Below are 25,623 nucleotides of genomic sequence, written 5' to 3' on the forward strand. Positions count from 1 at the left end.
AGGGGTCCAGCTAGGTACCTAGTGGAGGACTAACTGACCCTCCTGCTAGATAGGGGTCCAGCTAGGTACCTAGTGGAGGACTAACTGACCCTCCTGCTAGATAGTGGTCCAGCTAGGTACCTAGTGGAGGACTAATTGTCCCTCCTGCTAGATAGGGGTCCAGCTAGGTACCTAGTGGAGGACTAACTGACCCTCCTGCTAGATAGGGGTCCAGCTAGGTACCTAGTGGAGGACTAACTGACCCTCCTGCTAGATAGGGGTCCAGCTAGGTACCTAGTGGAGGACTAACTGACCCTCCTGCTAGATAGGGGTCCAGCTAGGTACCTAGTGGAGGACTAACTGACCCTCCTGCTAGATAGGGGTCCAGCTAGGTACCTAGTGGAGGACTAACTGACCCTCCTGCTAGATAGGGGTCCAGCTAGGTACCTAGTGGAGGACTAACTGACCCTCCTGCTAGAAGATCCACACCTCCAGGAGGCTGCAGAAGGAGAGAGGCTGTGTGGCTGGACCTTTGGTTAGTTTATTGCTATTATAGTGGTCATGTTTGATTGACATTTTCTGTACATTTTTAGGAGCCTGAATTAAAGCAACAGACAACAAGACCATGTTGAACCACCCTGCCTGTCTATTCTGCCTGGTCTCCCCACACCCAGGGGTTGGCTACAACTTTAGATCTGAAGCTGTGACCAAAGACAGGGGTCCAGCTCCCCAAGAAGGTTGATCATCCTGGAACATGACTCAGTTCCTTTTCTCAACACCATGTCGATGATTTTACGTGCCTTCTCTGCCCTCTCAGCTATCACCTTTACTGACTCCATTTCCTCCTGGTTGATGACTGTGTGTTGCAGGAGTCCGTCCAGCAGACCTTCCAGGTCAGGTCCTGACACTCGTCTCACAAACTCTTTCCGTACAGAACCCAGTTGCTGCGCTGTAGAACCAGTCAGACTGCTCTCAGCCGGACGCCCTGCCCCCAACACAGCACCTGAGAGAGGCAGGTTACAAAATAACTACATTTGTTCATTTACATTTACATTTCAGACATTTAGAAACAGACTTCTTTCAGAGTGACCTACAGTAAAAGTCTTCATTGTATTATTAATCTTTGCATTAAGAACACATTCTGTAACAATAACAACCTGAATCAATGAACACATCACACCACTACTGTTTCATTCATATTTAGGGTCGGTTTTCACAGACGTAGAAAAACAGGCTGGGGCATTCAGAACCAGGCTAATCTACATCACGTCCTGGAGGAGATGTCATTGGGGCATTCAGAACCAGGCTAATCTACATCAAGTCCTGGAGGAGATGTCATTCAGAACCAGGCTAATCTACATCAAGTCCTGGAGGAGATGGCATTCAGAACCAGGCTAATCTACATCACGTCCTGGAGGAGATGTCATTCAGAACCAGGCTAATCTACATCAAGTCCTGGAGGAGATGTCATTGGGGCATTCAGAACCAGGCTAATCTACATCACGTCCTGGAGGAGATGTCATTGGGGCATTCAGAACCAGGCTAATCTACATCACGTCCTGGAGGAGATGTCATTGGGGAATTCAGAACCAGGCTAATCTACATCAAGTCCTGGAGGAGATGGCATTCAGAACCAGGCTAATCTACATCAATTCCTGGAGGAGATGTCATTGGGGCATTCAGAACCAGGCTAATCTACATCAAGTCCTGGAGGAGATGTCATTGGGGCATTCAGAACCAGGCTAATCTACATCAATTCCTGGAGGAGATGGCATTGGGGCATTCAGAACCAGGCTAATCTACATCAAGTCCTGGAGGAGATGTCATTGGGGCATTCAGAATCAGGCTAATCTACATCAAGTCCTGGAGGAGATGTCATTCAGAACCAGGCTAATCTACATCAAGTCCTGGAGGAGATGTCATTCAGAAACAGGCTAATCTACATCAAGTCCTGGAGGAGATGTCATTGGGGCACTCAGAACCAGGCTAATCTACATCAAGTCCTGGATGAGATGTCATTCAGAACCAGGCTAATCTACATCAAGTCCTGGAGGAGATGTCATTGATCTTGAAGACAGCCTTTTATAATCAGGACTAGTCCAACAGTAAACCATGTCGACTGGCCCTCAAGCCATTGGTTTGTACCTCTCATGTTTACTTACTAGTTGAATGGGTTTCAGGGATGTATTCATCTGAAAGAAACAAAAAGAGGTTATAATCACTAAATAGCATCTGTCAGAAAATAACAGAGATATGATTGACATATTCTCCTACCTGTTGGTACCATATCTCTCCATACTGTCCTCTCATCATCCCCGATTAACTCCATCTCAATGTCAACCCCTGTGTTTCTCATAACCATCTTACAACAGCTTGGTGTGGTGTCTGCAGGTAACAGCTGAATCTTCTGTAGAAGGTCATATGGTGCAACGATTGAGACAACAGACAGAGAGAGAGAGAGAGAGAAAGAAATAGAATGATATTCCAGTTATTAATATATAACATGACAGATTCATGTCCTCAGCCTGCTAAAACTGAACCTCTGGATTGATGGAGGAGGAATGGGGATTCTTGACTGCAAACCAACTGTTCAGCTTTAAGGACCCGTTTGGACTTGACAGGACCAATTCTGAATATCCTTGGGACACCTGATATTTCTCCCGGTCCCGAACAGCCTACAAAATGAGCAGTGTAGTAGTCAGTCTGAACAATGTAGTCTAATAATTCACACAACATGCAGCTCACTGAGCAATCCTTTTTTGTCAACATCAAAAAATGTGTACACTATTTTTTATTTATTTTACCCTTATTTGACCAGGTAATTGACTGAGAAGAGAGTCTATTTTACAGCAACAACCTCGGGAAGTGTTACAGGGGAAAGGGGTTGAATGAGCCAATTGGAAGCTGGGGATGATTGGTGGCCATGATGGTATGAGGGCCAGATAGTGAATTTAGCCAGGACACCGGGGTTAACACCCCTACTCTTACGATAAGTGCCATGGGATCTTTAGTGACCACAGAGAGTCAGGAAACATGTTTAACGTCCCATGCGAAAGACAGCACACTACTCAGGGCAATATCCCCTTCACTGCCCCGGGGCATTGGGTTCTCCTTCGAACAGAGAGAAGAGTGCCGTCTACTGGCTCTTCAAATGAATGAGACAGAAATAGATTCCTCACAGAGCTGCATGTCGTCTTTGTAATCTATAGATTTTCAACAAACTATCAGCTTTCCTTTAGTAAGTTTCAACATACTGTTGTCACTTCAATGATGGTGCCTCACCTCTTTCTGACTGGAGTTTCTGAGGAGCATGTACAGCCGTGAAATTACTGTTGCCTTTTTTACTGCCATATAGAGGACCATGTCACAGTGGACATCTACGTTCCAAAAAAAGATATAGCTCAGTATAACAGAGATAACTGAGAACTTGGGATGGAGAATCTTAGCATGGAATCTGGTGACCTCATGCACTTCCTCAACAGACACTCCATGTTCCTCTACATGAAGAATCTTCATCTCATTCCTCAGGGAAGGGTTGGTCCCTGAACAACACAATAAAAAGGAGACAGAAAGACAAATATTGTATTATTCATCCAACTAAATCACAAAGAATATGCAGTATCAGATCACAGTAAATAAACTCCCAGAATAGTTCATTCATTAATTCAGGAAGTGAAACTCAGTTACATGGAAATGTCTTTCTGAATACTATGTCTATATGGTTTTACCTAAACAGACAAAGTGTGGCAGATGAACTTCCTCCAGTTCACCTAACTCCATAGTGATGTCCAGCAATGGACCACCTTGTCCGTACTGCATGTCTTTCAGAAGTTGACTGTAGGGTTCCCAGTTCCTGAAGTGATACTTCAGAATGACATCTCTCTCACACACCCAGCGGAGCCCAGACACTGTGCACTCATAACGCCCTTTGGGTGTCCTGTGCCTGAGGGCAACAACAAGATTTGGTAGAGAGGGTCAATCGTCAAATGGAGAGGTTGGATTAGAAGCCTATTCCCAAAGGTAATGGGGAAATACACTAGCAAGTGGAATGAAATGTTAAAAGTAGTTATTTTACCTGAACATTGTCACTTCCTGGACAGTGGAAGTCAACGGTTCAATCTGAAGCCAGTGTGTGGAGTCCTGAACAAGGACAAGCATGTCAGTTATACATATGGGGCCAGTTTCCTGGACACAGATTGAGTCTAGTGCTGGACTTAAAGCATGATCAATGGAAGTTTCAATAGAAAGTTTTTTAAGGTCCAAGATTAGGCTTAATCTTTGTCCGGGGAAACTGGCCCATTAAATGAACAAAGTAATTTATCTAATGTATTTATTCAATGTTACATGGAATGCTGGTGATTGATCCAATTAAACTGTCTAATGACAAAATATGACAGAAGTTAAAATCCTGTATTCCTACAAGCAGAACACAGGACTGTCTATATCCCAGTATGAATGGTTGGTCAGTACACACCTGGCTTTCAGACTGTGTTTATATTACTAAAGCAGAACACAGGACTGTCTATATCCCAGTATGAATGGTTGGTCAGTACACACCTGGCTTTCAGACTGTGTTTATATTACTAAAGCAGAACACAGGACTGTCTATATCCCAGTATGAATGGTTGGTCAGTACACACCTGGCTTTCAGACTGTGCCTGACTCCTGAAGGTCTGTAAAAGTGAGAATTGACATTATGACTAACCTCAACATGGTCACAAGTCTTACAGCTCTGAGGAATCCCTGAAGTCAAAAATAGTTGTTATTTAATGGACAATCTCATGTAATAACTAATTAATCATTATTAAATAGACTTGTAATACAAATCTATATAAGTGAGCAACAGTCTCATTAGTGTTATATTAATGAATGTTTGTGGAAGCAGGAAACAACATGGTTCTGGTCCATGTTTTGGAGATGTTGGGGGCCTGATTTCTGGTAGATCCCAGGATGAGAGCTTAAAGGTAGAGTGAGCTAAATGATGTTGTACGAGCAACACCGCAGATATTGTGATGAGCAAGATGCCTGACTTCTCTCTCACACAGTAACTGCCCATGTGCACGGGTTCTCTTCACTCTTACAGCGTGGTAGCCACGGGACCAAAACAGAGGAGTTTAGCATCGCGCTCCAACGCCCTTAGTTGTTGTAGAAGTTTACCCACTATGCTGTTTACTTTGTGCATCTACATCATATTGCTGACTCTACCTTTAAGTTTGTTTTGACCAAATAGATCATGATTGTGTTCCTTGCCTGGGACTAAAGTATAATGAACGCTTTAAAAGTATTTTGATTGAAAAACAATTAAATCAGTTAACGCTCACATTTCTCAGGTCCAGGCTTGATACAACACTCTCCACCATGGTCTCTGCTGTTGGGAAAGCAGAAGGATAGACTGTGATTAAACTAAATACAACTTATAAAGGCTTTATATAGCATACATACATTCTTCATAAGCAATACAAAAGGGTGTATAAAGGGTGACAGAACCACTCCCCTATGTAGGGTGCATTGCCAAATGTGACATAACACTATGTCAACTTCCATGAAGTCAATACTGATGGTGACATTACAGGTGACATTGCTTATCTTGATGAAAGCCCCTAGAGACGTGAAGTCACCAGGTATAATTTTAACAGGTTCTGATGCCCTCTTGTGGTTAGAGTGAAACTGACACTACAGTGAGACATAGGAGAGGAAACATCTGTACATCCAACAGAACACATTAAAAACACACCACCACCACTAATCTAACTGTCTGTAGGTCCAACAGAACACATTAAAACACACCACTACTACTAATCTAACTGTCTGTAGGTCCAACAGAACACATTGAAACACACCACTACTACTAATCTAACTGTCTGTAGGTCCAACAGAACACATTAAAACACACCACCACTACTAATCTAACTGTCTGTAGGTCCAACAGAACACATTAAAACACACCACTACTACTAATCTAACTGTCTGTAGGTCCAACAGAACACATTAAAACACACCACTACTACTAATCTAACTGTCTGTAGGTCCAACAGAACACATTAAAACACACCACTACTACTAATCTAACTGTCTGTAGGTCCAACAGAACACATTAAAACACACCACTACTACTAATCTAACTGTCTGTAGGTCCAACAGAACACATTAAAACACACCACTACTAATCTAACTGTCTGTAGGTCCAACAGAACACATTAAAAACACACCACTACTACTAATCTAACTGTCTGTAGGTCCAACAGAACACATTAAAAACACACCACCACCACTAATCGAACTGTATGTAGGTCCAACAGAACACATTAAAACACACCACTACTACTAATCTAACTGTCTGTAGGTCCAACAGAACACATTAAAACACACCACTACTACTAATCTAACTGTCTGTAGGTCCAACAGAACACATTAAAAACACCACTACTACTAATCTAACTGTCTGTAGGTCCAACAGAACACATTAAAACACACCACTACTACTAATCTAACTGTCTGTAGGTCCAACAGAACACATTAAAACACACCACTACTACTAATCTAACTGTCTGTAGGTCCAACAGAACACATTAAAACACACCACTACTACTAATCTAACTGTCTGTAGGTCCAACAGAACACATTAAAACACACCACTACTACTAATCTAACTGTCTGTAGGTCCAACAGAACACATTAAAACACACCACTACTACTAATCTAACTGTCTGTAGGTCCAACAGAACACATTAAAACACACCACCACTACTAATCTAACTGTCTGTAGGTCCAACAGAACACATTAAAACACACCACTACTACTAATCTAACTGTCTGTAGGTCCAACAGAACACATTAAAACACACCACCACCACTAATCTAACTGTCTGTAGGTCCAACAGAACATATTAAAACACACCACTACTACTAATCTAACTGTCTGTAGGTCCAACAGAACACATTAAAACACACCACTACTACTAATCTAACTGTCTGTAGGTCCAACAGAACACATTAAAACACACCACTACTACTAATCTAACTGTCTGTAGGTCCAACAGAACACATTAAAACACACCACTACCACTAATCTAACTGTCTGTAGGTCCAACAGAACACATTAAAACACACCACTACTACTAATCTAACTGTCTGTAGGTCCAACAGAACACATTAAAACACACCAATACTAATCTAATTGTAGGAATGATTCCAGAGGAAAACACATGATAAAACATTGCTATGACTCACCTTTGAATGTGTTGGTCATCTATCTGACACAGGGTCACTGAGTAGTAAACCCTAAACCCAGGATAGAGGGGTTCAGTGAATGTGGTGTGTTCTGTGTAAAGGTGTGTCAGTGTACCAGAGGAGGACACACTATAGAAGGACAAAGTACCAGCTGGCCAGTCCAGATACACTCCAACTCTGTTAGAAACAGGACCAGGGATGGATCTGCTGACTGCAGCATGGTAAAAGTCATATCCACTTTCATAGCATAATAAACACCAGGACTTCCTACTGTATCCAATCCAACTGTCCTTCTCCTTTCCCTTCCTCTGCATTCCTTTGTACGCCACACCAATGTAAGCCAGGTCACCATCCCTCTCCACCTCCCAGTAATAACGAGATCCAGATAAGCCTTCTCTGCAGAGAACTTGGGGAATATGGTCAAATCTGTCTGGATGGTCTTCATAATGCTGCTTCTCCTCCACCCGTGTCACCTTCCTGTTCCCCTCAGACAGTATCAGGTTTGGGTTTGCTGTATTTGGGTCCAGGGTGAGATGACAGGCATCTGTAGACAAAAGGAGAGTTTAATCAAACCACATCTTCATATAAAATGTTGTTTTGTAGGTAGAGAACAAGTATTGATTAGTTACTATGTTACTGTAGTTCTGAATATGCAGTTAATTAGGATTGAAGAGACTTACATTTCCTCAGCCCTGGTTTCACCCTGAACTCTCCACCATGATCCACACTGTAGGAGAAACAGGTTATTGACTGACAAAGACCTAATACAGCAGTCAACATTTAAACCATATTGTTGTGTTCTGGTGCACTATCCAAGTTCATTACTAGAGACATACAGGTATTCTATCCTACCTACTGCATTCAGAACAGAGTACAATTCATTACTAGAGAAATACAGGTATTCTACCCTACCTACTGCATACAGAACAGAGTACAATTCATTACTAGAGACATACAGGTATTCTATCCTACCTACTGCATACAGAACAGAGTACAATTCCAAAAGGATATCAGAGATGCAGAAGAAGAGTATTCATGTGGTGATGATGTATGCTGTGTTGGAGTGCTAAGCCTGCTGGGTAAACGTCCCCTGTATTCTACCATCATGTCCTCATGTTACTGAACCTACTACACTACATAGGACACAACCACTGCTCACACTATTAGGACATCTATTCTGACTTACTTCAGCTTCATCAGTTTATCTGTGGGGATCCACCAGAGCAGCTGAAAGCAGTCCCCCTGCAGAGTCTCCTGGGTGATTGTAGCTCAGGTCCAGCTCTTTCAGGTGGGAGGGGTTTGACGTCAGAGCTGAAGACAGAGCAGCACAGCCCTCCTCTGTGACCAGACAGCCAGACAGCCTACAGAGAGACACAACAGCTGTCTAGGTTGGTGGACTGGTGTCAATCATCTTGTAGGACACCCATATATTTGTCCATGACACAAACATTGTCATGAAACATCAGATGTTCAGAGTATTTGTTTTACTAAGCTCAGTATCGACCTGACTGAAACAGCTGTACATACCCCAGTGTGTGTAGTTTACAGTCTGTATCCTCCAGTCCAGCAGAGGGCAGTGTAACTCAGCTCAGTACCGACCTGACTGAAACAGCTGTACTTACCCCAGTGTGTGTAGTTTACAGTCTGGATCCTCCAGTCCTGCAGAGGGCAGTGTAACTCAGCTCAGTACCGACCTGACTGAAACAGCTGTACATACCCCAGTGTGTGTAGTTTACAGTCTGGATCCTCCAGTCCAGCAGACAGCAGTGTAACTCCTGAGTCCTGCAGGTCATTGTCTCTCAGCTCCAGTTGTTTCAGTTGTGAGTTGGGTGAACTCAGGACTGAGGCCAGATCTGAACAGCAACCCTCTGTCAGACCACACTGACCTAGACTAGAGGACAGAAGAGCACATGATTAACAAATGTTTAAAACATCCACATAATAACTCATACTGAAGAAAGTTAACTCACACTAGTGTCTGTATGTTGCAGAGTGGACTGGTTAGTCCAACACAGAGCAGCTTCACTCCTCTGTCTCCCAGGTCATTGTAGCTGAGGTCCAGTTCTCTCAGGGGGGAGTTTGGTGTCTGCAGAGCTGAAGCCAGAGTCTCACAGGATTCATATGTGAGTTTACAGCCAGACAGTCTGGAGAGAGGAGATATAGTGATACACTGTTAAATATGCAAAGCTTTAAGAATAATGAGATGCATTAAGATAATAACAGAAGGACACATACTAACTCACTCAAGATATTTACCTTAGTTTGATATATGTTGTTATGTATGTTTCTGGATATGTCCCAAAATGTTAAAATAATGTTACAAACATACACATACTAACTATACTGAACAGAAATATAAACCCAACATGTAAAGTGTTGGTCCCACGTTTCATGAGCTGAAATAAAATATCCCAGATATGTTCCATACGCACAAAAGCTTATTTCTCTCAAATGTTGTGCATAAATTTGTTTAGATCCCTGTTAGTGAGCATTTCTCCTTTGTTAAAGATAATCCATTTTGTTAAGATAATCCATTCACCTGACAGGTGTGGTATATCAAGAAGCTGATTAAACAGCATGATCATTACACAGGTGCACCTTGTGCTGGGGACAATAAAAGGCCACCCTGAAATGTGCAGTTTTGTCACACAACACAATGCCACAAATGTGTCAAGTTTTGAGGGAGCGTGCAATTGGCATGATGACTGCAGGAATGTCCACCAGAGCTGTTGCCAGATAATTGAATGTTAATTTCTCTACCATAAACCGCCTCCAACATCGTTTTAGAGAATTTGGCAGTACATCCAACCGGCCTCACAATCACAGACCACATGTAACCATGCCAGCCCAGGACCTCCACATCCGGCTTCTTCACCTGCAGGATGGTCTGAGACAAGCCACCAGGACAGCTGATTTAACTGTGGGTTTTCACAACCGAATAATTTCTGCACAAACTGTCAGAAACCATCTCAGGGAAGCTCATCTGCGTGCTCGTCATCCTCACCAGGGTCTTGACCTGACTGCAGTTTGGCGTCGTAACCGCCTTCAGTGGGCAAATGCTCACCTTCGATGGCCACTGGCACACTGGAGAAGTGTGCTCTTCACGGATGAATCCCGGTTTCAACTGTACCGGGAAGATGGCAGAAAGCGTGTATGGCGTCGTGATGGCATTGTGTGGGCAAGCGGTTTGCTGATGTCAACGTTGTGAACAGAGTGCCCCATGGTGGCGGTGGGGTTATGGTATGGGCAGGCATAAGCTACGGACAATGAACACGATCGCATTTTATCAATGGCAATTTGAATGCACAGAGATACCGTGATGAGATCCTGAGGCCCATTGTCGTGCCATTCAAACGCCGCCATCACCTCATGTTTCAGCATGATAATGCACGGCCCCATGTCACAAGGATCTGTACACAATTCCTGGAAGCTGAAAATGTCCCAGTTCTTCCATGGACTGCATACTCACCAGACATGCATGTTTGGGATGCTCTGGATCGACGTGTACGACAGCGTCTTCCAGTTCCCGGCAGTTTCCAGCAACTTCGCACAGCCATTGAAGAGGAGTGGGACAACATTCCACAGGCCACAATCAACAGCCTGATCAACTCTATGCGAAGGAGATTTGTTGCGCTGCATGAGGCAAATAGTGGTCACACCAGATACGGACTGGTTTTCTGATACACACCCATACTTATTTTTTTTAAGGTATCTGTGACCAACAGATGCATATCTGAATCCCATTTATGTGAAATCCATAGATTAGGGCCTAATTTATTTATTTCAATTGACTGATTTCCTCATTTGAACTGTAACTCAGTAAAACCTTTGAAATGGTTGCATGTTGCATTTATATTTTTGTTCAGTATACAGTACATACAGAATATATAAACACTCACAGTGGATACTGAAGATATTTAACTCACACTAGTGTCTGTATGTTGCAGAGTGGACTGGTTAGTCCAACACAGAGCAGCTCCACTCCTCTGTCTCCCAGGTCATTGTATCTGAGGTCCAGTTCTCTCAGGGGGGAGTTTGGTGTCTGCAGAGCTGAAGCCAGAGTCTCACAGGATTTATATGTGAGTTTACAGCCAGACAGTCTGGAGAGAGGAGATATGGTGATATACTGTTAAATATGCAAAGCTTTAAGAATAATGAGATGCATTAAGACAATAACAGAAGGACACATGATTAACCAATGTTAAAAACATATTAACTCACTCAAGACATTTAACCTTAGTTTGATATATTTATCACATTTTATGTATGTTTCTGCATATTTACTAAGATGTTCAAATAATGTTAAAAACATACACATACTAACTACATACATAATATATAAACACTCACAGTGGATACTGAAGATATTTAACTCACACTAGTGTCTGTATGTTGCAGAGTGGACTGGTTAGTCCAACACAGAGCAGCTCCACTCCTCTGTCTCCCAGGTCATTGTAGCTGAGGTCCAGTTCTCTCAGGGGGGAGTTTGGTGTCTGCAGAGCTGAAGCCAGAGTCTCACAGGATTCATATGTGAGTTCACAGCCAGCCAGTCTGGAGAGAGGAGATCATCTGTTAGATATACAAATCCTTCAGAATAATGATAATGTATACATCAACTCAATAACAGAACTTACAGTGCTCTCTTGCAGGTTTTCACTACCGGCAGCAACCTCTGATAACCTGTCTCTGATGTGTTGTATGTCTTCAGGTCAAACTCCTCCAGCACCTCCTCTGACATCAGTAACAGGTAGGCCAGGGCTGAACATTGTTGAGGTTCTAGCTCTGTTTCTGAAAGAGTTCCTGATCGCAGGGAGGTTTGCATGTCTTCAACTAGAGAGTTGGCACCAAGTTCATTCAGACAGTGGAACAAGTTGATGATCCTTTCTGGTGAACGTTCCTCCTCTATCTTGTCTAAAAGGTACCTGACTGTTCTCTCAACTGTTTCCTCATTGCTCTGTGTTGTACTTCCTGTCTGTGTCAGAAGGCCTCGTAACAGATTCTGATTGGACTCCAGTGAGAGGCCCAGAAGGAAGCGGAGGAACAGGTCCAGGTGTCCATTCTCACTCTTCAAGGCCTGGTGCACTGCTCTCCTGTGTAAGTCATACAACGGGTCTGACTTCATGTCTCTGTCCTGTTGTGTGATGACATTTTGGAGTAGGGTTGGAGTGGCTTCTTCATCATAGTCATCGTCAGAGGAATCATCATCACTATCACTAGTGACTGCTTTGGGGGGGAAAACATTTTCCTTCTTGTCCAGACATGATTCTAAAGCATGCACTGCTGCTAGAAACTCCTGAATGCTCAGATGCACAAAGCTGTAGACCTTCTCTTGGTTCAGCCCAGATTCTTCTTTAAAGATCTCTGTACACAATGCTGAGTACTCTGATGCCTCTGTGACATCAAGGCCACACTCTCTCAGGTCCTCCTCATAGAAGATCAGGTTGCCCTTCTGCAGCTGTTGGAAAGCCAGCTTTGCCAGTTTCAGGATCATCTCTTTGTCTGACTGAGACAGTTCCTTTGGGTTTGTCTCTGTGGCTTTGTTGTACTTCTTGTTCTTCACAATGATTTGGATGAGCGTGAAGTGTGTGAACATCTGGGTCAGAGTTTTGGGGACTTCATCCTTCTCTGCCTCTTTCAGCATCATCTCAAGGACAGTGGCTGATATCCAACAGAAGACTGGCATGTGGCACATGATGTGAGGCTCCTTGATGTTTTTGTGTGGGTGATGATTTCATTGGCCAGATTCTGATCTGTGATTTTCTTCCAGAAGTACTCCTCCTTCTGTGGATCATTGAACCCTCGTACCTCTGTCACCTGGTCAACACACTCAGGAGGGATCTGATTGGCTGCTGCAGGCCGTGAGGTTATCCAGAGGGAGAGCAGAGGGAAGCAGATTCCCCTTGATGAGGTTTGTCAGCAGCACGTCCACTGAGGTTGGCTTCGTGACATCACAGCACCTCTCATTGTTTTTGAAGTCTAGAGGAAGTCGACACTCATCCAGACCATCAAAAATGAAAACAGTTTTGGTTTCCCCATCTTCAATGCTGTCAATCTCTTTCAGCTCTGAGAAGTAGTGGGAAAGAAGTTGCATCAGACTGTATTGGTCCTTTTTCAGGTTCAGATCACGGAAAGGAAGAGGTAACATGAAATGAACGTCCTGATTTGCTTTTCCCTCTGCCCAGTCAAGGATGACCTTCTGCACAGAGACTGTTTTTCCAATGCCAGCGATTCCTTTTGTCAGCACAGTTCTGATAGGTTTGTCTTGTCCAGGTAAAGGCTTGAAGATGTCGTTGCACTTGATTGGTGTCTCTTGTGTGGTTTGTTTCTTGGATGCCATCTCTATCTGTCTCACCTCATGTTCATTATTGACCCCTCCACTTCCACCCTCTGTGATGTAGAGCTCTGTGTAGATGTCCTTTAACAGACTTTGGTTTCCATGGTGTCCAATTCCTTCAGATATGTGTTGATACTTGTGTTTCAGTTTAGCCTTAATGTCTTGTTGGACTGTCAGAAGAGTTTGACCTGTAGGAAAACAATGAGAGTTGGGACTCATAAGTTTGTGTGTGTGTGTGTGTGTTAGAGGGGCCTTTGTCCCGTTCTTTGTAATATTGTATGAAACACAGTCTTACTTCTTCTGTCCAGAAGGTTGTGTGTGATCTTTAATGCATCCTCACTGTCCAAACTCTCCACTTCCTTATTGTCATCTGGTAATGGTTCCTGGCTGAAAGCAGGTGGCTGATCACTCTTCATTGATAGCAGGCTGGGGGCAGGTGACTCTGCTCTGGGCTTCTGGACACTGAACAAAACAGGGAGGGAGATCACCTCATCAATATCTCATCAGTACCTCATCTACATCATTTCAACAACTGTATAGCTGAACTCATAGAAGTCCTGATGTTTCTTTATAAAGCTACAGTCTGCAATTGGTAAATCGGTTTTGGCCTTTTAAATGAATGATATAGGCCTACATTTGATGTAATATGTGAACACTTTTCTCTTCATTAGTTTGATATTTTTAAGAGAACTGTATATTTTACAATTAAACTCTTACCTCTTAGAACTGGTGTCTTGAGTCATTTTAGAGGCAGTGGTCCTCTCCTCTCTCTCCCCAGAGAGACTCATTTTAGAGGCAGTGGTCCCCTCCTCTCTCTCCCCAGAGAGACTCATTTTAGAGGCAGTGGTCCCCTCCTCTCTCTCCCCAGAGAGACTCATTTTAGAGGCAGTGGTCCCCTCTCTCTCTCCCCAGAGACTCATTTTAGAGGCAGTGGTCCCCTCCTCTCTCTCCCCCAGAGAGACTCATTTTAGAGGCAGTGGTCCCCTCCTCTCTCTCCCCAGAGAGACTCATTTTAGAGGCAGTGGTCCCCTCCTCTCTCCCCCGAGAGAGACTCATTTTAGAGGCAGTGGTCCCCTCCTCTCTCTCCCCAGAGAGACTCATTTTAGATGTAAGTCACAGCTCACTCAGCTACAATAAGAAATAACAGAACAGTCAATATTTCTGAACAATGTTGAAGAACCATTAACAATGACAACACTTTTACTGTCTGTGGTCAAAGTTCAAACAGAGACTTCATGTTGCATTTAAACATGCACAGTTAATTTGATTTGATTTGACTTGGATCCCCATTAGCTGACGCCATAACAACAGCTAGTCTACCTCGGGTAAACACAACTAAAAAGACGTTACAGCTTAGATTGACAGACATTATAAACATTTACCAAGTAGACATTACATACAGTTAAAATAGTTGACAGGTATTTATTCTATACCAAGGGAAGCCAGGCTATAATGTATCTTTCGTCTCTCTTTGCTTCATAATTGTCCTTTAATTCCCAAGAGGCTGAATGTATCTCACAGGAGAAAGCATCCGAGCGAGCTAAACAGCGCCCCTCTGTCTCTCTATGTGTAGGCCATCTATCTGATGCTGTCTGGTCCAAACGAGTATGACATTGTTGCCCGTAGCATTGAAGACAAGGGAAGCCTACGAGCGTTTGGCCTTTGATTTAAAAAAGTATGACAGAGTGATAGACTGTGTACTGTATGACAGAGTGATAGACCGTGTACTGTATGACAGAGTGATAGACCGTGTACTGTATGACAGAGTGATAGACCGTGTACTGTATGACAGAGTGATAGACCGTGTACTGTGTGACAGAGTGATAGACCGTGTACTGTATGACAGAGTGATAGACCGTGTACTGTATGACAGAGTGATAGACCGTGTACTGTATGACAGAGTGATAGACCGTGTACTGTATGACAGAGTGATAGACCGTGTACTGTATGACAGAGTGATAGACCGTGTACTGTATGACAGAGTGATAGACCGTGTACTGTATGACAGAGTGATAGACCGTGTACTGTATGACAGAGTGATAGACCGTGTACTGTATGACAGAGTGATAGACCGTGTACTGTATGACAGAGTGATAGACCGTGTACTGTATGACAGAGTGATAGACCGTGTACTGTATGACAGAGTGATAGACCGTGTACTGTATGACAGAGTGATAGACCGTGTACTGTATGACAGAGTGATAGACCGTGTACTGTATGACAGAGTGATAGACCGTGTACTGTATGACAGAGTGATAGACCGTGTACTGTATGACAGAGTGATAGACCCGTGTGCTGTATGACAGAGTGATAGACCGTGTACTGTATGACAGAGTGATAGACCGTGTACTGTATGACAGAGTGATAGACCGTGTACTGTATGACAGAGTGATAGGGACCGTGTACTGTATGTCAGAGTGATAGACCGTGTCACTGTATGTACAGAGTGATAGACCGTGTACTGTATGACAGAGTGATAGACCGTGTACTGTATGACAGAGTGATAGACCGTGTACTGTATGACAGAGTGATAGACCATTTTGTCAAGCTTTAGGCTTCGGAATGTTTTAATTATAGGCTGTGCCCAGGCTTTTCTCCGTTTATTTCACAAGTTGTATCATGTTAAATATCAGCCACTATCGAGAACCACCGTCAGTAAAACCCACATACATTTATAACTGTCACTTTAGTGTTCGTTTTCTTCAATTTGTAGCTTACATTTAGCATCATTCCATTCTGTTTCCATTTCTTTCCTCTGTCCCGTCAGTTGTTCCTGAGGGTCGTTAGCATTAGGCTAACGTTGGGCAAGAATTTAGGACATGTAGCCTGTTTGAATCATTATGGAACTCAGACCACACGTAGCAGGTTAAACCTGTAGCCTGGTTCACGGTTCACGACGACTGAACCGGTTTCATACAGTTCCATGATTAGTGAGAATTAGGGTAAATGTATAGGACCCCCCTATTCAACCCCTATTGTACACTTTTTTTCCACCTTCCAATATTTCATGGATTGAACTTGAATATGACAACTTTCAGGATGAATCAAACCACTGTATTTTTTTATTAATCAATATATTTAGTGTGTAAAGGTTCTCCTAACCAGTTTTTTTTAATGATTCATACATACTTTCCAAACCCTAAAATGTGCCTAAATAATCTACAAAATCAGAGTATTTTTTAATCTACCAAGCAAGTGGGAGTGTTTTCCGCACGCAAGCGAACCACGCCTGCAAAACCCGTTATGCAACTTAATAAGGTAAAGTGTGAATAGAAACTATGAGCAGTGCGTAGGAAAGGCGTAATTTCATAAGTTGGAATAGTGCCCTTAGTGAATACACCCATGCACTGCTTGACTTCACAGAGGTGCCAACAGTTTATCTCGTCCGTTGCACCCGGGCTTGTATTCAGGTGTGCCGACAACGATGCGGAACATTACGCAACAGTGCGCTGGCCAAGTTATATGAAGCGTACAGCACTGAGCAAAACGGACCACATCCTTTCTGATCGGTTTCGCCAGAAAGCATTTTCAACTTGAACTTTGATTTATCCCAACATTTAAATAGTTTCTATGTCTATTGTTGCACGTCATTTTTACTTGACTGACTTGTCGAAACAGACTATTTTTTTTAGTGACAGCTTTACATAATTCCGATGCACGTCTTCTAACGCAGTTTCGACATGCGGATAATAATCACGATAATGTGATGTCAATCGCCTTTACCAATAATACCCTACCTCATATTCCTGTAGCCTATAACATCACACCACATTGGATCATATTGATTAGGCTAAGCAATATGAATCAACACCAATGTACAGTAAAATTATCATTCTTGAAAGTTGAAATCAGTATTGTATTAACTTTACATTTCTGTAGATGTCTTACCCCTAAATCATCTGTCTCTCTATGATAGCCTAACTTCTCCAGAACACTTTTCTACATTAAATTGTAAAAGAAAGCTACAAACCTCAGATGTTTTTGTCTTCTACCTGTAAGGTCCATTTCTTCCTCTACTTCCTTATACATGGACTTCCTGTGTTGGGACATTTACAACGCCTCGCCTTAAGAGGTGACGTCACTACATTTACAACACCTCACCTTAACAGAGGTGACTACACTACATTTACAACACCTCACCTTAACAGACTGACTACACTACATTTACAACACCTCACCTTAACAGACTGACTACACTACATTTACAACACCTCACCTTAACAGACTGACTACACTACATTTACAACACCTCACCTTAACAGAGGTGACTACACTACATTTACAACACCTCACCTTAACAGACTGACTACACTACATTTACAACACCTCACCTTAACAGACTGACTACACTACATTTACAACACCTCACCTTAACAGACTGACTACACTACATTTACAACACCTCACCTTAACAGACTGACTACACTACATTTACAACACCTCACCTTAACAGACTGACTACACTACATTTACAACACCACACCTTAACAGACTGACTACACTACATTTACAACACCTCACCTTAACAGACTGACTACACTACATTTACAACACCTCACCTTAACAGACTGACTACACTACATTTACAACACCTCACCTTAACAGACTGACTACACTACATTTACAACACCTCACCTTAACAGAGGTGACTACACTACATTTACAACACCTCACCTTAACAGACTGACTACACTACATTTACAACACCTCACCTTAACAGACTGACTACACTACATTTACAACACCTCACCTTAACAGACTGACTACACTACATTTACAACACCTCACCTTAACAGAGGTGACTACACTACATTTACAACACCTCACCTTAACAGACTGACTACACTACATTTACAACACCTCACCTTAACAGAGGTGACTACACTACATTTACAACACCTCACCTTAACAGACTGACTACACTATATTTACAACACCTCACCTTAACAGACTGACTACACTACATTTACAACACCTCACCTTAACAGAGGTGATTACAGCAAGTTGATGATGACTTTCGACTTCAGTGCGTTCATATCAACTGGGAACTCTCCGACTTTCGACTTCAGTGCGTTCACATCAACTGAGAACTCTCCGACTTTTGACTTCAGTGTGGTCAAAACAACTGGGAACTCAGGAAAAAAAACACGTTACAATGCCCATTGCTGCACGTCACTTTTACTTGGCCGAATTGACGAGACTGACTTTTTTTTCAAATAAACTAGTTTACCTGATACACGTCTTTCTCCAGTAATTGAAAGAGCGCAAAGCTAATAATCACGATCATGTGCAGTCAATCGCCCATACCCTACCTCATAGCCCTGTAGCCTATAATATAACATTGATTCATATTGACTAGGCTAATCAATATGATCCAGCGACAATGTAAGTAAGCCTAAAATGATCCATATTGAACGTTGAAATCAGTATTTGAATAAGTTAACAATTCTGCGGATGTCTTACCCCCTAAATCACCTCTCTCTGCGATGGCCTAACTTTTACAAAACACTTTTCTACATACAATTGTAAAAGAACGCTACAAACCTCAGAAACATTTTTCTTCGACCGATAGTGTCCATTTCTTTCTCTATTTCCTTATAAATGTACTTCCTATTTCAACACAGTGGGCGGGTTCACCACGTATAGGTTTATAGTATATATTTATGTCATGTAAAGTCTTCATGAACTTAATGCAAATATTCAGCCCATAAATTCATATTTTATCTAGTGAAAGTTGATTTTTATTTCAGGATTTGATTTAGTGATGTTTTGCAGGTGTTACCAAGAGAGGGTCCTGTGACAACACCCAGGTTTGGCAGAAGGACGCTAGACGGTCATATCTGTGTGGTAACATGATAGGATGGGTAACCAATGATATACAATGATTCTGCAAACCCCCCAAAATTATTTATTGTAATGTATAGCATATGAATTTAAAAATGGACTATTTATAATGTGAAGAAACATTGAATTAATCACACTTATCAAAGACACATTCATACACACAGATCGACCGAAACACATTCACAGACACACACATAAATACATTCCATTCCTTTTAATTTCATTTATTGAAAATGTAATTGACAGTGATACTGCACATCAATCAACATTTCTGTGAATGTGCCAGATTTAGCCAGCTAGCTAGTTTTCAACTGTAGTCCCTGGGCAGGTAGATAAACATTTTAATAAATACTAAATACATGTTTTTTGCCCTAGCACCAACACAACTGATTCTACTAATCAAAGGCTTGATGATAATTAGTTCATTAGTTGAATCAAGTGTGTTACTTCTAGGGCAAAAACAACTAATGTGATCCTTAGGGATCCCAGAGGAGAGGTTGGAATACACAGGCCTAGAGTAATGTGATCCTTAGGGATCCCAGAGGAGAGGTTGGAATACACTGACCTAGAATAATGTGATCCTTAGGGATCCCAGAGGAGAGGTTGGAATACACTGACCTAGAATAATGTGATCCTTAGGGATCCCAGAGGAGAGGTTGGAATACACTGACCTAGAATAATGTGATCCTTAGGGATCCCAGAGGAGAGGTTGGAATACACTGACCTAGAGTAATGTGATCCTTAGGGATCCCAGAGGAGAGGTTGGAATACACTGACCTAGAGTAATGTGATCCTTAGGGATCCCAGAGGAGAGGTTGGAATACACTGACCTAGAATAATGTGATCCTTAGGGATCCCAGAGGAGAGGTTGGAATACACTGACCTAGAATAATGTGATCCTTAGGGATCCCAGAGGAGAGGTTGGAATACACTGACCTAGAGTAATGTGATCCTTAGGGATCCCAGAGGAGAGGTTGGAATACACTGGCCTAGAATAATGTGATACAAATTAAGTCATTATTTATTAATTATCTCACCACTTCTCACACACACACACACACACACACACACACACACACTAAAGCATATACGCAAACACAGACACACACAGAGCGATTAAAACACTACAGGATAAAAAACACAATATTTCACTTTTACTAAAAATATCATTAAGGTCTATATTTTCATAGTGACTATGTACATGGTTGGAGTCACTTCCATTTGAATTCCAGTCCAGTCAGAAAGTTAACCAAATTCCAAATCCAAATTGTCTTCATTGAAAAGCATTGAGGAGAATTGGAATTAGAATGTCAATCTACTTCCTGAATTGACTGGAACTTAAATGGAATTGACCCCAACCCTGACTATGTATTGGTTTACCAACATTTCTCTATATATTTTTCAATAATAAATTCTCACACCCAGGGGCTATTTAAATCAAATTAAATTGTATTGGTCGCATAAACATATTTAGCAGATGTTATTGTGGGTGTAGTGAAATGCTTGTGTTCCTAGCTCCAACAGTGCAGTAGTATCTAACAATACACAACAATACACACACATCTAAAAGTAGAAGAATGGAATTAAGAAATATAGAAATATGTGAAGACACACAGACAGACAGACAGACAGACAGACAGACAGACACACAGACAGACACACTCACCTTCCCGCTAACTTTAGACCATGCGTATTCACAGTTTCTAGCGGTTGAAGTATTGCATTGCAGGAAGGCAAGTAGATTAGTATTTAGTGTAAATGTGGGATATGATGGACACGCTTATTCATAACAATAAAAAGGTTAATAACAAGATGCAATAATTTGCCGTTGGTGAAAATCAATTCATCTTTACATTCTAAAATAATTAGAAATAGGCATATAATATTGCAGAACAAAGCATATACTCGCGAAATAGCCTATAGGCCTACAACAAGTTCCGGATTGGCTACCATTCGTCCCATCTCTCATTTAATAGGACCCACTTCACAGTAGTAAATAGATCAGCTACAGTATTTCCAGCAGCCTATTTTGCTCTATGCTATCCGATCCGAAGCGCAGTTTAACGTTAGAACAGACGATTCACCTTTTCCATTGACGTTTGTAGGCGACGTCTGAATGATGTAATGTGACATTTCTTGCGTAGACAATATTTCATTTATAAACATAATACATTATCATAATCATTGCATAATAAATTCCTCCCCTTTTCTGGCCATGACGAGTTCATATTCCCGATGTAGCCATACAACAAATTACCATGCGCATTTCTCATTTAATTGGGCCTATTAGAGAGGTCAGAAAGGCCTACAGCAAATGTCACTGTAAAATAAAACATTCTGCCAACACCTCCAAAGACATTTGATCAAGTTCGCCATGGATATTTCCTTTAGACATACTGTCTGGGCCTAATTCCAATCCTTCCAAGGTATACAGCAAATAAGGGCGTTATTGTCACCATAAAAGATTGATGATGGGTGTATTTCATAACGCTAGTTCATGCAGGCATCGTTTTACAACAGGTCTGATTTATAACTGCAAATATGCATGCGCCAAGTTTATAAATGTCAGTATTTTTTTGTACATGCACATTTATCAATTTATAAATATTGTGTAGAATCTATCTTAAAATACAACTTATAAACTCAATTTTGTTGGTATGCATAGAAAAAGTGTGATGTATCAACCAATCCTATGATGCAAACGTAGGAGGTCGCCATTGATAAATACCAGTTGTTCTCAGCCTCAGTTCTTGTGTATTACTTTGGCTATTTAGCATTTAGAAACGCCCCTAATTAAGCAGATATGGTCAAAATCATCAATTTAAAGCCCGTGGGGAATGTACAAAGCCTTACAATGAAATGAAACAACAAAAGCTAAGAAAAAACTTTTCCTAGACTGAAATAGAGGTGCTAGTGTCAGATATTTAATACAACCAAAAGGTTCTGCTGAATGAACAAGTCGTGCTTTCCACCTGGCCACCACATTCAGTAGCGTCTTTTGCACATAACATCACCTATCACCTGCTCATTAAGAGTAGAAGCCTTCTCTGTTCACATAGCCTAGTTGAACTCGTTTTGGGATGGTGCTTTTATGGCGATGTGGGGGCCGTCTATTTCTCCGTTCGTATTTGGGAACCCATTGATGGCAAAGAAACCGCTCTTAACCTGTTGCGCGATGGTGGAAATTGTATGTTACAGTACGTTTTGCTGATGATTGCATCCAAAACATTGGCTCATCGAGGGATGTGAGATGCCGCTGGCCGATCAGCAAGCTCCGGCTGAAAAGTGCCCGTTGCCAAAAACCCAAAGGATGGATAACACTTTGACGTGCACCCGAATGGCATGGGTTTGCCTTTCTAAAGTAGGTCTTAAATCCTCTCAAAGATCCTATAAGATTGGTTTTCGGAAACGATATCTGATGAGCCAATCTGTACTTTCTGCTAAAAAAGTCCCACCTGTCTCTAAAAACGTGCTCTCTGTGAAATGCAGCGGTGCCAGATCTTCCAACAGAGCAAGATCAGCCATCTCTCATTGGATTTCCATTATCTCAGTCTTTTATAGGATTTACACAATAGTTTCACTTTCACACACACCTCTAATTTAACAAATGACTGTACTTTATATGGATTATTATCGTTACAAATGCACTGATGTGGTCAAATTATTTATAGCCTGTCAAGACATGTTGCATGAATTCACAATGTCAATATAATTACATAAAATAATGTCATTATTACTTTCACAATTTCACACATTTTCAACATACAGTATATTTTGGGGCGGCAGGTCGCCTGGCGGGTAGGAGCGTTGGGCCAGTAACCGAAAGGTTGCTGGATCGAATCCCCAAACTGACAAGGTAAAAATCTGTCGTTCTGCCCCTGAACAGTTAACCCACTGTTCCCCGGGCGCCGATGACGTGGATGTAGATTAAGGCAGACCCAGCACCTCTCTGATTCAGAGGGGTTAAATACGGAAGACACATTTCAGTTGAATTCATTCATTCAGTTGTACAACCTACTATGTATCTCCCTTTCCCCATTCTACGCTTGACAAGCAGTTCCCTTATTCCACCACTTGGCACTGATCGTGGTCATGGGGCTGAACACTCTCAAACTAACATTTATATTGATAAATCTCACACTTTGCGTGGAAATGATCCCTTGCATGATTTATGTACAGATTAGCGCCTATGTATGATGTAATGAATAGTAATAATAATCATTATTTTGAAAACAAGAATAATCTCAAAGTGCATAAAATAAACTAGAAAATAAAAGTTTAACAAACAACACATTAGTATTTTTGGGAGGTTTGTACCAGAATTGTATTTTAGAACACAACAGGACAAAAACAAAACTATGATAAGAGGGGAGAAAAATGTCAAAGCAAATAAAACCATACCTGGTTTGTTGTTACTGATGGCCACCATGGATCACTTCCTCATTTACCCTAGCCACACCCCCAATGGAGATGTCTCATTGTTACAGAGTAAATATCTACATATTATTCTGCTTTATTACTGTTTCATTCACATATCACTCCCCCCTGCTGCTCCCCCTGTGGGCATTCCCCAACGGACTCTTACCCTGCCCCCACCAACCAACAGACTCTTACCCTGCCCCCACCACCACCCAACGGCCTCTTACCCTGCCCCCACCACCCAACAGACTCTTACCCTGCCCCCACCACCACCCAACAGACTCTTACCCTGCCCCACCACCCAACAGACTCTTACCCTGCCCCCACCACCCAACAGACTCTTACCCTGCCCCCACCACCACCCAACGGACTCTTACCCTGCCCCCACCACCACCCAACGGACTCTTACCCTGCCCCCACCACCACCCAACGGACTCTTACCCTGCCCCCACCACCACCCAACAGACTCTTACCCTGCCCCCACCACCACCCAACAGACTCTTACCCTGCCCCCACCACCCAACAGACTCTTACCCTGCCCCCACCACCCAACAGACTCTTACCCTGCCCCCACCACCCAACAGACTCTTACCCCACCACCACCCAACAGACTCTTACCCTGCCCCCACCACCCAACAGACTCTTACCCTGCCCCCACCACCACCCAACAGACTCTTACCCCCCCACCACCCAACAGACTCTTACCCTGCCCCCCACCACCACCCAACAGACTCTTACCCTGCCCCCACCACCCAACAGACTCTTACCCTGCCCCCCACCACCCAACAGACTCTTACCCTGCCCCCCACCACCCAACAGACTCTTACCCTGCCCCCCCACCACCCAACAGACTCTTACCCTGCCCCCCCACCACCCAACAGACTCTTACCCTGCCCCACCACCCAACAGACTCTTACCCTGCCCCCCCACCACCCAAAAGACTCTTACCCTGCCCCCCCCACCACCCAACAGACTCTTACCCTGCCCCCCCACCACCCAACAGACTCTTACCCTGCCCCTACCACCCAACAGACTCTTACCCTGCCCCCCACCACCCAACAGACTCTTACCCTGCCCCCACCACCCAACAGACTCTTACCCTGCCCCCCACCACCCAACAGACTCTTACCCTGCCCCCCCACCACCCAACAGACTCTTACCCTGCCCCCACCACCCAACAGACTCTTACCCCCCACCACCCAACAGACTCTTACCCTGCCCCCCCCACCACCCAACAGACTCTTACCTTGCCCCCCCCACCACCCAACAGACTCTTACCCTGCCCCACCACCCAACAGACTCTTACCCGCCCCCCCACCACCCAACAGACTCTTACCCTGCCCCCCCACCACCCAAAAGACTCTTACCCTGCCCCCCACCACCCAACAGACTCTTACCCTGCCCCCCACCACCCAACAGACTCTTACCCTGCCCCCACCACCCAACAGACTCTTACCCTGCCCCCCACCACCCAACAGACTCTTACCCTGCCCCCACCACCCAACAGACTTCTTACCCTGCCCCCACCACCCAACAGACTCTTACCCCTGCCCCCACCACCCAACAGACTCTTACCCTGCCCCCCCACCACCCAACAGACTCTTACCCTGCCCCCCACCACCCAACAGACTCTTACCCTGCCCCACCACCCAACAGACTCTTACCCTGCCCCCCACCACCCAACAGACTCTTACCCTGCCCCCACCACCCAACAGACTCTTACCCTGCCCCCCACCACCCAACAGACCTTACCCTGCCCCCACCACCCAACAGACTCTTACCCTGCCCCCACCACCCAACAGACTCTTACCCCATGC

General features: G+C 43.2%; 1 protein-coding gene across 1 annotated transcript; it reads right to left on the bottom strand.

Moving 5' to 3' along the window:
- Nucleotides 1-384: 384 nt before the first annotated feature.
- On the bottom strand, nt 385-14,337 carry LOC121561140 (NACHT, LRR and PYD domains-containing protein 5-like). Its single transcript, XM_045218182.1, is given in 19 exon segments — nt 385-982; nt 2,142-2,171; nt 2,254-2,386; nt 2,520-2,654; nt 3,262-3,521; nt 3,708-3,922; nt 4,055-4,119; nt 4,685-4,722; nt 5,301-5,347; nt 7,210-7,753; nt 7,890-7,936; nt 8,396-8,419; nt 8,421-8,570; nt 8,927-9,100; nt 9,180-9,187; nt 11,870-12,913; nt 13,067-13,731; nt 13,839-14,005; nt 14,261-14,337. Coding segments are annotated over 19 exon segments (4,131 nt in total). The 5' UTR covers nt 14,332-14,337; the 3' UTR covers nt 385-668.
- Between the last annotated feature and the right edge of the window lie 11,286 nt (nt 14,338-25,623).

The sequence above is a fragment of the Coregonus clupeaformis genome, unplaced genomic scaffold, assembly GCF_020615455.1.
Source record: "Coregonus clupeaformis isolate EN_2021a unplaced genomic scaffold, ASM2061545v1 scaf1420, whole genome shotgun sequence".
Taxonomy (NCBI): domain Eukaryota; kingdom Metazoa; phylum Chordata; class Actinopteri; order Salmoniformes; family Salmonidae; genus Coregonus; species Coregonus clupeaformis.